General features: G+C 46.0%; 1 protein-coding gene across 1 annotated transcript in view; it reads right to left on the reverse strand.

The window, feature by feature from the left end:
- Otulinl (OTU deubiquitinase with linear linkage specificity like) overlaps positions 1-5,638 on the reverse strand; it is a 26,612-nt gene extending 20,974 nt beyond the window's left edge. Inside the window, exon 1 of the mRNA XM_055619036.1 lies at positions 5,482-5,638. Coding sequence (XP_055475011.1) covers positions 5,482-5,542 — 61 coding nt within the window. The 5' untranslated portion in view covers positions 5,543-5,638. The remainder of the gene's footprint in view (positions 1-5,481) is intronic.
- Positions 5,639-11,648: the final 6,010 nt, after the last annotated feature.

The raw sequence follows: 11,648 nt of genomic DNA on the forward strand, positions 1-11,648 counted from the left end.
AACAGTCAGCCAAAACTTAAGTCTCCACAATAGCTGACTGTTGCCTGCCTCATCCTGCTCTTTATGCTTTCACATTCCAGTGTCTTCTCCCAGACATACCTCACTGACTTAAGTTGAACAAATATTTAAAACACAAAATAGAAGAGTATACAATGGATAACTGATGACGTTAGCTGACATCAGCTGAAATGATGTTTACCTTCATTCTTAGGGAAGGGATTCCTGTTCTGAGCCCCAGGACAGACTCAGGTACAAGACTAAGGGACTCGGTATCTGTATTATTAAGTCCTTTCATTGTATTTCCATTTCAAGGTGAGCATCCCACTAACTCTTCACCTACATTGGCATCTACAGTAACACCAAGCCAAAGGACACCGAGCTGCCTGCCACTCGTGCTATCTGCACTTCACTCCACACTTCTTACAGAGCTGGTGGCTGACTGCATTCAGCACTGGCTCACCATCTCCTCCACTTCCTCTTTCCCATCAGACATTCTGCTCACTTTGGAATTCAACCCATCCAAATGGCTGACTCAGGGGCACTGCTTTCCTGTAACTCTACATGCCTGAAGGCAAACTGAAACCTTCTTGTCACACATCATAAAGATATTCTTTGGATTTACCAGGTGTTACCCTAAGACGGAGGAAAAAGATTCTCTCAGTGCCAGGCAAGAAAGGATTTGGTTCACTTCTCTTAAACTGGGGAGACTACAAGCTATGGGAAGCACTCTAGCACTGGACTAAACAGCAAGCCTAGTGAGGTTCTACCACCAGGTGAATGGCCACCCACATTCCCATGCCATTCAGAAACTGGCTTGTATCCAAGAAGGTTGTCCTACCTCCACAGAGGGTAAGGAGCTCATCTCTACAGTGATGGGACAGGGGAAGGTAGAAAGCCCCCCCCCCACTCCCGTGTGTGTGTGTGTGTGTGTGTGTGTGTGTGTGTGTGTGTAAGCCATAGGTTGACATCAGGTGCCTTCCTTAATCAAGCTCAGGGACTCAGCCAGCAATCCCCAGGGATCTTTTCATCTCTGCCTCTTTGGCTTACAGACACACAGCACTGCTCCTGGCTTTTTAATGCGGATGCTGGGAACCCAGCATCAGGACCTGCTGCTTGCATGGCAACACTCACCAACTGAGTTTTCTCCCAGCTGCCTCAGCCCTTGATTTTCTATGGTACCCCCCTTCTGACTTATCTGGGGAGGGCTTTCTAGAGAAAATGCTGTGGTCCTGGATTACGATAACAACAAAAGGTTTACTATGAAATTCATAATTTAGAAATGCATCAGCCATAATATTTTATGTTCTGTACTTCCTGGGATTTTTATTTCCTAGGAATCCTGGCAACAGTGATGACAGATGGTGTTCCTTCACCTCTTAAATATAAACACAAACTTTTTCTATCTTTTAAAGTTAAACATGATGCCACCTGTCCTTCCTGATTAAACAGAAAAGTTGTTTTTTGAATAGAGTATGTCTAGAGCAAAAGGATGCTAGAAAAACAAGAACATACACAAAAACTTCCCTGCTGATTTGTTATGAAGAAACATCAGTCTTGTATGAAGTTAATTGCAATCAAATACATGGACTCACAACCTCAATTCTTTTTGAGACAGGGTGTCAGTGTGTAATGCTGGCTAGCTTAGAACTCACTATGTAGACCAGGCTGGTCTTGAACTCACAGAAATCCACCTGCCTCTCATGCCCTAGTGCTGGGATCAAAGGTGTACATCATCAGGCCAGGTATAACCTCACTTGTTGAACACAGATGATCTAAGTAATTGTACATTCCTTGGATGAGTCATATGGACAGAGAAGAAAGGAGAACCTCTGGGTGAATACACTAGCCTAATAACTCCTGAGAGTTAGTGGCTTTCAACAGCCACACAGAAAGAACCATACAGCCATGGGAAGTTCGAAAGAAAAAAAACAAGTGTTTTCCAGTCTCTTTTCCTTACACCCAGCCTGTCAGTCACCTCAGTCAACACAGTGTTGACGAATGGCAGCGCAGCCTTCTCCCTGAGCACAGGTTCAGTGTGCTGAAGAGGCCCTCGCTCACAACTGCTGAGATAGATGCCAGGACTGTTTCAGAAGAGGACCCAGCAGGTGACGGGCTAAGAGTCTGTCCTAGGCCAGCGTTTGCCTCCTGGAGCTAGCTGGGACTGGATCCCCTCTACATACTCTACAGGTGTCATGGAATGATGGCTGGCAGAATCACACATGACTTTTGCCTCCGTTTCCAGTGTCTGCCTGCTTAGCACTTAGAGAACAGAAGCACTCAACCCTGCTGAGAAGAGACAAGCCATGCTCTGGACAAGCCCATCAGTGTGCTCACCCTGCCTGAGGGCCAGAGAAGAGACAAGCCATGCTCTGGACAAGCCCGTCAGTGTGCTCACCCTGCCTGAGAGCCAGAGAAGTTCTCCCTGGTGAGCCAAAGTCTATCAGGTAATCCAAAAGGATGTTTTCCCATTAATAACTACCCCAGTCAAAGATCTCTATGGATAAGAAATAGACTTTTAAGATACATGCCATTGGCTAATCATACCATAGAAATAAGTGAAGTATGAAAGAAATAGCAAAATATGTCAACTATAGGTCATTAGGCTTAAAAAACATCTCTCTCTTTGTGTGTGTGTGTATGTATGTATGTGCGTGTACGAGTGTGCAATGCATTGGGGTTTTTCTCCCCCTAAGTCTTTAAACCACTCTTTTTTCAAAGAAGGAAAATACTTCCCTTTCTGTTAGAACCAGGATTTGGAACACCTCCCGCTACTTATTCTCCTCAGGATAGTTATGAGCTGCCCAAGCACCCTATCACCAAGCAGCTCCCTGTGGAATAAGCACCCATCCTCCGGAGTTCCTGCGGACGTAAGGTGCATGTACCCCAGGGCCAAAATTCCTCGCTTGGTGGATAACTGTTCCAGTTTGCCTCTCTCCATGAACACAGACATGCTCACCACCTGAACTCACCTACCTGCCAGAGATGACCTGTGCTCATCCATGGAAACAAGGTGCCTAGAGTGGCGTGCAACACCTGCTTCACACACAGCCAGTGGCTGGTGAAGGGCTTCGCATAAGGGGACCCCAGATGTTTGGAATGCAGCTTTTAATTGTAAGAATAGTCTGGGTATGAGGTGGGGATCTCGGCTGGACAAGTTCATGTTTAACGTGGTTTCGTATCCTGGGGATAAATAATAAGCAACTTCATAATAGAAAGCAAGGCTGGTAGCAATAACAGCAGCACTGAGCATTACGAAGTTTACCGTCAGCCATAAATATCAGAACAACTTTACACATAATATGTGCTCCAAGGCACAACGAATACTAAGAAAATACTAGTCATTAAGTTTCGGTTTAGCCTTAAAACACTTTGCTTAGACAAAAATCTTGTCCACAACAGCAACATAAAACAACAAAACGCAAAGCTGCTTCGATTGTAGTTAGAATTCGAGACCCGGTTCATGGGATTCCTCTGTTACATACTGAGCATTCTGTCTCTCAGTCCTAACCCCTAAGGTCCATCAAGGAGCTGAGTGGCTCCTCAGAACATGGCTGAGAATGTGCACATTGCCAGTACACTTGGCGACAGTAGTGGACAATACCACAGCAGCACCTCAACCTCTCCAACAGTTAAAGACCATGACGCAGCAGAGCTGGAGGTGGATGTAGGGAAAACACACGTCATCCTTAATCACAGCTGTCTGCCAAAGATGCAGGAAGGGGAGCTTATTTCACAGCACCATCTTATCCTCCTTGCAGGTGGTGGTGCCTTCTCTGGGCTTTGGAGCACTGGGTGAAACGACCTTCAAGATGCTTCATCCTTGTTCAATAGTCTAACAGCGCCTTTCTAGTAATGCTGCACACATATGTGTGTCCTGAAACACTTTTAGCAATAGTTTTAAAAAAACTGCCCCCAACCCCCTTTCCATCCCTAACAGTTCTGTAGGTTCTCTTCTGTTGTCTCTTTGGTTTCTGTCAAAGGTTACTTTTTGTCTTAAAGGTGAATCTATGTCTCTCTTTTAGCAAATAGTTAAGAGGCAGACTAAATGCCATCTCCATCTCAGCTTGAGCAAGTGACTTTAAAACCACTGTGTCTGGGGGTTTTGTTGTTGCTTGCTTGCTTGTTTCTTCTAGCAAACAGAACCAGGAACAATAGTCATCTATGCTCCCAAGCCCTCAGAAACTATATTTTTTAAGGGAAACGTTTTCCACAATTCGATCCTTGAATCTCACCTTCTGCAAACCTACTGGAGACTCCACAGACTGAAACAAATAAAAGGACTCTCTCCCTGGGCCCATGGCACAGACACACCTTAGACTTGGTGGAGAGAAAGAAAAAAAATTCTTGGTGGTTATGCTAGGCCAAAGTAGGCATTTTGCAGTCTCACAAACCAGCTCTTTCCAGCTATGTCCTCACCTCTGTTTCAGCTTTCTTTTCTCTGTGAAACTAAGGCAGGAGAAGGGAAAAAAGGAAGAAAGAAAGAAAGAAAGAAAGAAAGAAAGAAAGAAAGAAAGAAAGAAAAAAAGAAAGAAAGAAAAGTTCAACTAGATACACCCACAGGAAATATTTGGATAATTCTATAATAACCTGAGGTACATAAAGGTTAAAAAAAATGAGCTCATTCTCTAAGCTTCTGAGACTGAAGGTAAGTCAATCCCAGACTGCTGGGCTAGGAGAAGCCTTAGGTGTTAACTTGTCCGGCACACTCACCTCACGAACGGCTGAGTGTCTTGAAATAGTTAACTCCTATCCAGACACTCTAGCATGGACTGACGTCCAGACCACACATCCTGACTCCTAGAACAAGGTGGTTTCCATGACACTCAACATGTTGCTGGCAGTTAGAAGCTCCTGCTGGGACTGAGAAGCGCAATAAAGACACATTCCTGGTGTCCAACAACCCCATAAATGCATCCAAAGCAAGAACACATACTGCTCAGATTCACTGCGAGGCTCACACCCCTGGTGCGGTAGATAGAGACTTACAGGGTCGCTGCGTAGCCATCAAAACCAAGAGGTTCCCATTTCCCCTGGTAGTGACAACTAGATCCAGACACAGCCGAGGGATGGGAAGGAAAAACACCTTTCACCTCTAATGTCTTTGGAGCAGGAAGAGATCAAAGCTACCCAGTGGCGCAGGGACCAGAGCTGCAAGAACGATCTACTGCCATACTGTTCCTTTTTTTTCTTTTTTTTTTTGTCAAGAGTGTTCTCTGCGGTTTACAAGTCTGGTTACTGAGAATGTGTGGGCCACATCCTCTGCAAGCGTGAACCCCCGCAGCTTAGTTGACAACAAAGTTAGTTCTCCCCGAGGAGCAGGTCCACGCGCCCAGGTCCTCGCGGAAAAACCCGCCTCTCTCTGGTTCCCAGAGGCTCAGATGCAACCCACGCACCGCCACGCGCAACGTGCACCCAGGGTCCCCTTCGCCCTCCCTCGCCTCCACCACACCCTCCGGAGACCGTGCCCATCCCGGCGCCCACCTGCGGTGGTCGGAGCGCGCTCCCGCTCCCGCTCCCGCGGCGCGCTCCTCGGCGCCTCCATGCGAGCTGCGCGCCTCCACCCGCGCACCCTCCTCCCGGCTACAGCACCGCGACCAGCTCGCTTCCCGGCAGCCGCAGTCCGGAGCTCTACAATGGTGAAAGCCGTCCGTGATCCCGCCCCCCAGCAGACAGACACGCGGCGCAGCCACTCAGAACCTGGGACGGGCTCTGGGGGCGGGGCCTCCGCCTAGCAAGGTCCGAGTGGAGGGCGCCGGGAGGTGGAGAGCTCGGGAGCCCAGCCAAGCCCTGCGGTGGCGTTGGCCCTGTCCCCGGAGCTGCTCCTCCCGGCACACCCCAGGGCGTCACCTGCTGGAAGTTCTGCACCGACGGGCCGATGCCGCTCACCGGCCCAGGACACTGCGGTGCCTCGATTCCCTATTCACCACGGAATAAACCCGCACTGTGTGCGCCAGAGAGCGAGAGAGTGGAATCCAGAAGCAGCTGCGCCCCGGGGCGTGTTCCACTACGTGGGGCAGGCTTCCTCGTCTTTCTCCGTGGGTCAGCGGAACCGGCTAACGCGTGCTTGGAACTATTTAGGGACGGGACAAGTGCCTTCTTGACAGAAAGTGGTTCCATAAAATAATTTATCAAAAGCTAAAAAAAAAGCAAACTGCTAACCGGAAAAGTAAATGACCTAACAAGAAAAAGGAAAAACAAAACAAAACAAAAAAACAAACAAAAAAAAACCCCCACAAGATCCAGTCGTTCCTAATTTCTTAATTTAATGGACTCCTTTTTTTCCGCCAGAAGAAAAAGGAAGAAAATTAAAATCCAACGAGTACTTCCTTTTTCTCGAGTGTAGACAGATTCTAGATACAAACAGACTAGCATACGGAATATTCTGTCAGTCTCTGGAAAAATAAGCTCCATAACTAAAGAAAGATGTGGAAACAGCCTGGAATGTCATGTGAGTTAACAGCCTCAGGACAACGTCAGCAAATTATTGAAACATTGCAAGCCTTTCTGGGCCTCAGAACAAAGGATCAGAGCGTCGTAGTCTTTAATCATGCCTCCGAAATCCCTGTCAGACCACGAGCCCATGACTCGATGCCAGGCAATTAGGAGAGCTGCCACCTGACATGCGCCCCACATGTGCATTTTACCCGTTGGTGTGCTTCACTAATCGCCGCACTTGCCCGGGGGGCTGGTAGTGTAACCCCAGTTCTCTGAGGCCCATCGAATGCTAGCACAGAATTCAGACCGAGGTCTGACCTCAGTCGCTCAAACATTTTCCAGCACAAGATTCATAGAAGGCCATAAAATGCTTCCAAGCTCACTGCGTGTTTAAATATCTCCTGTCCAACTCGGACATTTGACGTTGAGGGGGGTAGTTTTCTATGGCCATAAACCATCCTTGTGTATATAGGGGCACACTGCTCACACAAAATTAATGAGTGAAGACTGTTGGGCCTGTTTACCCTAAACAAGGTTATGAGCAGTGACCAGAACAAATTGTCTGATCTAGAAACTGAAAGAACCGACTCTAATTTCTTGTGGTATGATAAAATTTACTGGAGTCCCTCAACTACAAAACAAACTAGCCACCAGTCTTCCTCCCCTCCTCCCACAAAGTATTTATGAACACTGTTGTTTAGACTGGCCTAAAATCCCTTCAGTTGGTCCACATTTAAGATTTCATGGTTGTGTCTCTAAAGTTCCCTTCTGTTCCCCAAGCTGAGCGGGTAGCCTTTTAGGGCAGTACTGAAAGACATGAGCCAGACCACCAGGCTTGACTGGGCATCAGCTGCATGGACTTCATAAATTAACATGTTTTGTGCCTCAGTTTCCCCAACTGTAAAATGGAGCCCATAGGACTGTTTTGTGAGGGTTCTCTTTTTCATGGGAATTGAATGTGGGAAACCCCTTTGGAACGATGTTCCTCATATAAACAATTACATTAACATGAATTAAAGCGTAGAGATGGCTGAGTGGCTTTCTAATCTACTCTTGTGCAATTTACCATACCTTAACAACAGTGAGACTGGATGCTTTCGGTTTTTACAAAAGAGCTCATGCACTGTTTGTAGGACAGAACACTAGTCAAGAATCCATAGTACTCAGCTCAGAACTTGGGTATTTGGGAATGCGCATGCTGAGGCTAAAGACTCTACTCCTGTCTTCTCACAAATCCCGTCAGTCACCAAGATATCCACTTGAGAATGCTCATAGGCACAAATGTGCCTACAGCCATGCTCAGGGACCTTAACCATTATGCTGGAACCGTTTCGCTGGAGCCGTCGGAATGGACAGCTAGGCAAAGGCTGTGCACGTTGGCTGCTAGACAGGTGCTGCACAAAAGAGAGGCGGGAGGACAGGGAACAAGGGGAACAGTTCCCAGCAACTGTCTCATTGGAGTTTTTGTTTTCATGACCACTTGAAGGCTGAAGATGGAATGTGAATGCCCAGGACCGTTGAAGACGTTGCCAAACGTGCTTTCCCATTGTTATGTCAAACCATGCATTTTACTTAGGGTCACTTATTCATATTATGGGCGGCCTCAGGCTAGAACAAGGTGACCTTGATCACGAGAGCAGTGAAGCCCATTGCACTTTGTCCCTGTAATCATTACAGTTTCCACTGAAAGTTTCCTTGGTAGACTTATTAGCCAGTAAGTGAGTCAGCTACCTTTAAGAACCAACTCCTACGTTACACACCTTCCAAGAGTCCTTTCTTTTATTTTTAGCTAAACCTTGATAAGGTGTGCTGTGCATCCACAGAGGAATTCCTGTCCATTTCTGCCTTTCAATCATTCCTTAACCTTGAATCAAGCACACCCCTGACTGTGTCTATTACTTTTCTTCTTAAGTTATGATCCCAAATGGAGCATGTTCACATAGGTATCCCGAACTGAGCATGCTCAGGGGTGTGCCCACTGCTAAGAGTCTTCCTTTAGGAATATGTAAAAGCCCATGAAATAAAAAGCTCCACACTTCCTTTGTTGGAGAAGGGCATTGCTTTGAAAATAGGCCCCAGGAACCCCTTACTTGTTCTAGTGATAAGCCATTCTCCACTCTTCTTGGCTATGCTTCATCTTTGAACTCACCAACATGTGAACTCATTGTGTCTGGTTACAGACCAGCTTGCACTTAAACATTTTCCTCTACTGGGAAATTTGCAAAGAGAGATGCAGGGTCCATTGGTTCAATTTGCATACTGAGAACAGAACATACAATGGACTTCCTTAGTATTCGAGGAATGAATTCCTCGAGTGAATGTGTGAGTGCAGGCAATTATCAGGCTTCTAACCAAGTAATAGTGAAAAGTCCTAGCTTATCCTCACATCCAGCTCTCTCAGCTCTAATCATTGTATTTGTGGGTGTGGCAAATAAGTGAACATAAAATATATTATTTTAATGGACTGCTAAGATGGCCCAGCCTGTAAAGACACTTGCTGAAATGCCTATGATCTGAGATCAATCCCTGAGACCCAAGTGGTAAGAACAAACCCACCCCTTCACTGACTTCCACACAGTGCTCTATGGCACACCTGTGCACAAACACACACAAAATAAGCAAATATATGTAATAAGAAACTTTAAAAAAGTATCCGTTTGACTGTGTGTGGGTATATGGTCCACTGGCATTCAGAACATTCACATTAACCAAGTGTGGTGCAAGCCTTCATCCCAGCACTCAGGAGGGTTAGGTAGGCAGAATTTCTATGAGTTCAAGGACAGCCTGGTCTACATAGCAAGTTCCAGGCCAGCCAAGGCTACATGGTGAGACCCTGTCTCAGACAAGAAAAAAATAACATTCTGAAATGCAACTATCACCAACCATCTACTTCCATAATTTTTTTCGTCTTCACATATGGAAAGCTGATACCCTCTAAACATTGACTTCTCATTGTTCCCTCCTTCCAGTCCTGGCAATTATCACTGTATTTCCTGTCTTGATGAGACAGGAGGATCATACAAAGTCTGTCCTTTTGTGACTAAGTTCTCCTTTTTAGCATGTCTCCTAACTTTATCAACATTGTGGTATGTCTGAGAACTTCATTCTTGGGATGTATAATATTTCCTCCTATGCAAATGCCATATCTTGTTCATTCATTCCATCAATAGACACTTTTTGGTCATTGTACAAAATACTTCTGTGAACAGGGGCGGACACACACCTCTCTGAATCTGATGTTTTTGCAGCCCCAGAATGAGATTATCAGGAAATATGATATGCAGAAATTCCTGAGAAATCACTATATAGTGTCCCATGGTAGAAAACACTTCCAACAATGGATGAAGGTTCTAATTGCTGTGTTTTCTTTCCTACACTTGTCATCAACATCATCATTGTTGTCATTGTCATCGTCATCGTCATCAACATCTCCATCATCTCAGTACTGAGTCACTCCAGGGCCTTGAGCTTAATAGGCAGATGTGTTTCTGAGCTACACCTGCTCCTTGCATTAATTAATATTTTTTAATGATAGCTAACCTACCAAATGTAAGGTGATAGTTCCTTGTGTTTGGGATGATGGTTCTCTAATGATGCATTGAACATGTGCTTACTGGTTTTAGAATTGTCAGATCTTTGGACCATTCACTGACTTTACAAAATGTCATCACTTGATATTTCTGCACCTGAGAATTTGGGAAATTCTTTTGTTTCCTTCCTTGCATTCTGTGTTGTGTCTTATCATGTTATTTTTTATTTACCTGGAGTTCCCGAATGACTGCAGAATCTTCTATACAAGTATCAGTTAGGGCCAATGTGTTTGTACTAGAGAGAAGTGTGTAAGTTGGTAATGATGACAATAATCCTACCAAAAGGTAACCTGGTTCTTGCAAGAGTAGCCTCTACAAGTGTTACCTCTTTAATCCTCCAGCTGATAATCACTATCGCTAGCCCCAGTGATAGACAGAGAATGGAAGCACAAAGGGTTTACTGTCTCATGCCCTAGGTCATCTATATAACCAGAACAGTCTAGGACTTGAACTGTGCCTTCGAGGCCACATGGAAAGCATTCCCCCAAAGTGTAAACCTTTCCCAGGTTCTCAACTATCTCTAAAACCCACACATAATCTTCTTCCAAGTTGACCAGTAACTAGGAGAAGCCTGGAACACCCAGCAATGCACCTGTCCAGGAGTAGGTGATACCCTAACCCCAGTGTCGCAATCTGAAGGTGAGCAGATGCTGTGTGTGGGGTAAAGCCAAGTTCCAGCAGGAAGAGGCATAAACATGAAAGCCAAGGCATGAAGTGTATGGCGGCTGAGAAAGTAAGAGAGCCCTGCAGATGGGACTAGGGGCCAGGAACAACAGCAAGGCAGAACTTCCCAGTGAGTGATGGGCAACTCCTGTGATAGAAGCCTTTCACCTGTCCCAACAGGGCTCTCATGCCACAAACTGTGCTGTTTTGTTTTGTTTTGTTTTGTTTTGTTTTAATGAACGGTAATTATTAACAACATAGCAATTAAAACATGTGTTTTGAATCCTGAAAATCACGAGTCAGTAAGTTACAACACTGCCATGTCATTCACTTATACCTTAGCACCAATAAGCCTTGGCTTTTAGAGCAGATGTTGCTAGCAGGAAGAGCTTAAGAACTGGCTAGTGGGATGGGGGGAATCTGCTTGTATCCCCAAGAGGAATCGGAAGATGTGGGGGTGGTAGGTGGAGCACTTTGTGACTTTCAGGCAGTCCAGAACAGACCATAGGATTTCCTTCTCTTTTTATTGCTATTTTTATGAAATTTGATTTATTTGCTCTTCCTCAAATCCCTAACACCTGTGCTGTCTTGCTGCCTCTGAGCTTTTGGCAGCACCTGTTGTTGGCAGCCCCCGGGCCCTGGATCTTCCCAGTTGACTCCTCCAGGCCCCCAGTCTCAGATACCCTCAGATACCTTTGGAAGCACTAAAGGTGAGTTCTCCCTCCAGCTCCAACCCTCCACCTCCAGTCAGCCTGCTAGCCAGTCACACTTAGTACCTTCCCAGGCACTTGTCCAGAGAGCAGGAACAGAGAACTGTTCCCTTGGCTCTCCGGCACATTGTCTGGGGTCCCTCCACGAGCACTTGTTCTCATGGAGCTCTCTCTCACTGTCTTCCTTGCATACCCACAGGGCCTCAGACCTGTTCCTCACTCCTACCCCCACACCTCTGCCAACAGGCTC

This window comes from Psammomys obesus, unplaced genomic scaffold (genome assembly GCF_907164565.1).
Source record: "Psammomys obesus unplaced genomic scaffold, mPsaObe1.curated_primary_1811, whole genome shotgun sequence".
Classification (NCBI taxonomy): Eukaryota; Metazoa; Chordata; class Mammalia; order Rodentia; family Muridae; genus Psammomys; species Psammomys obesus.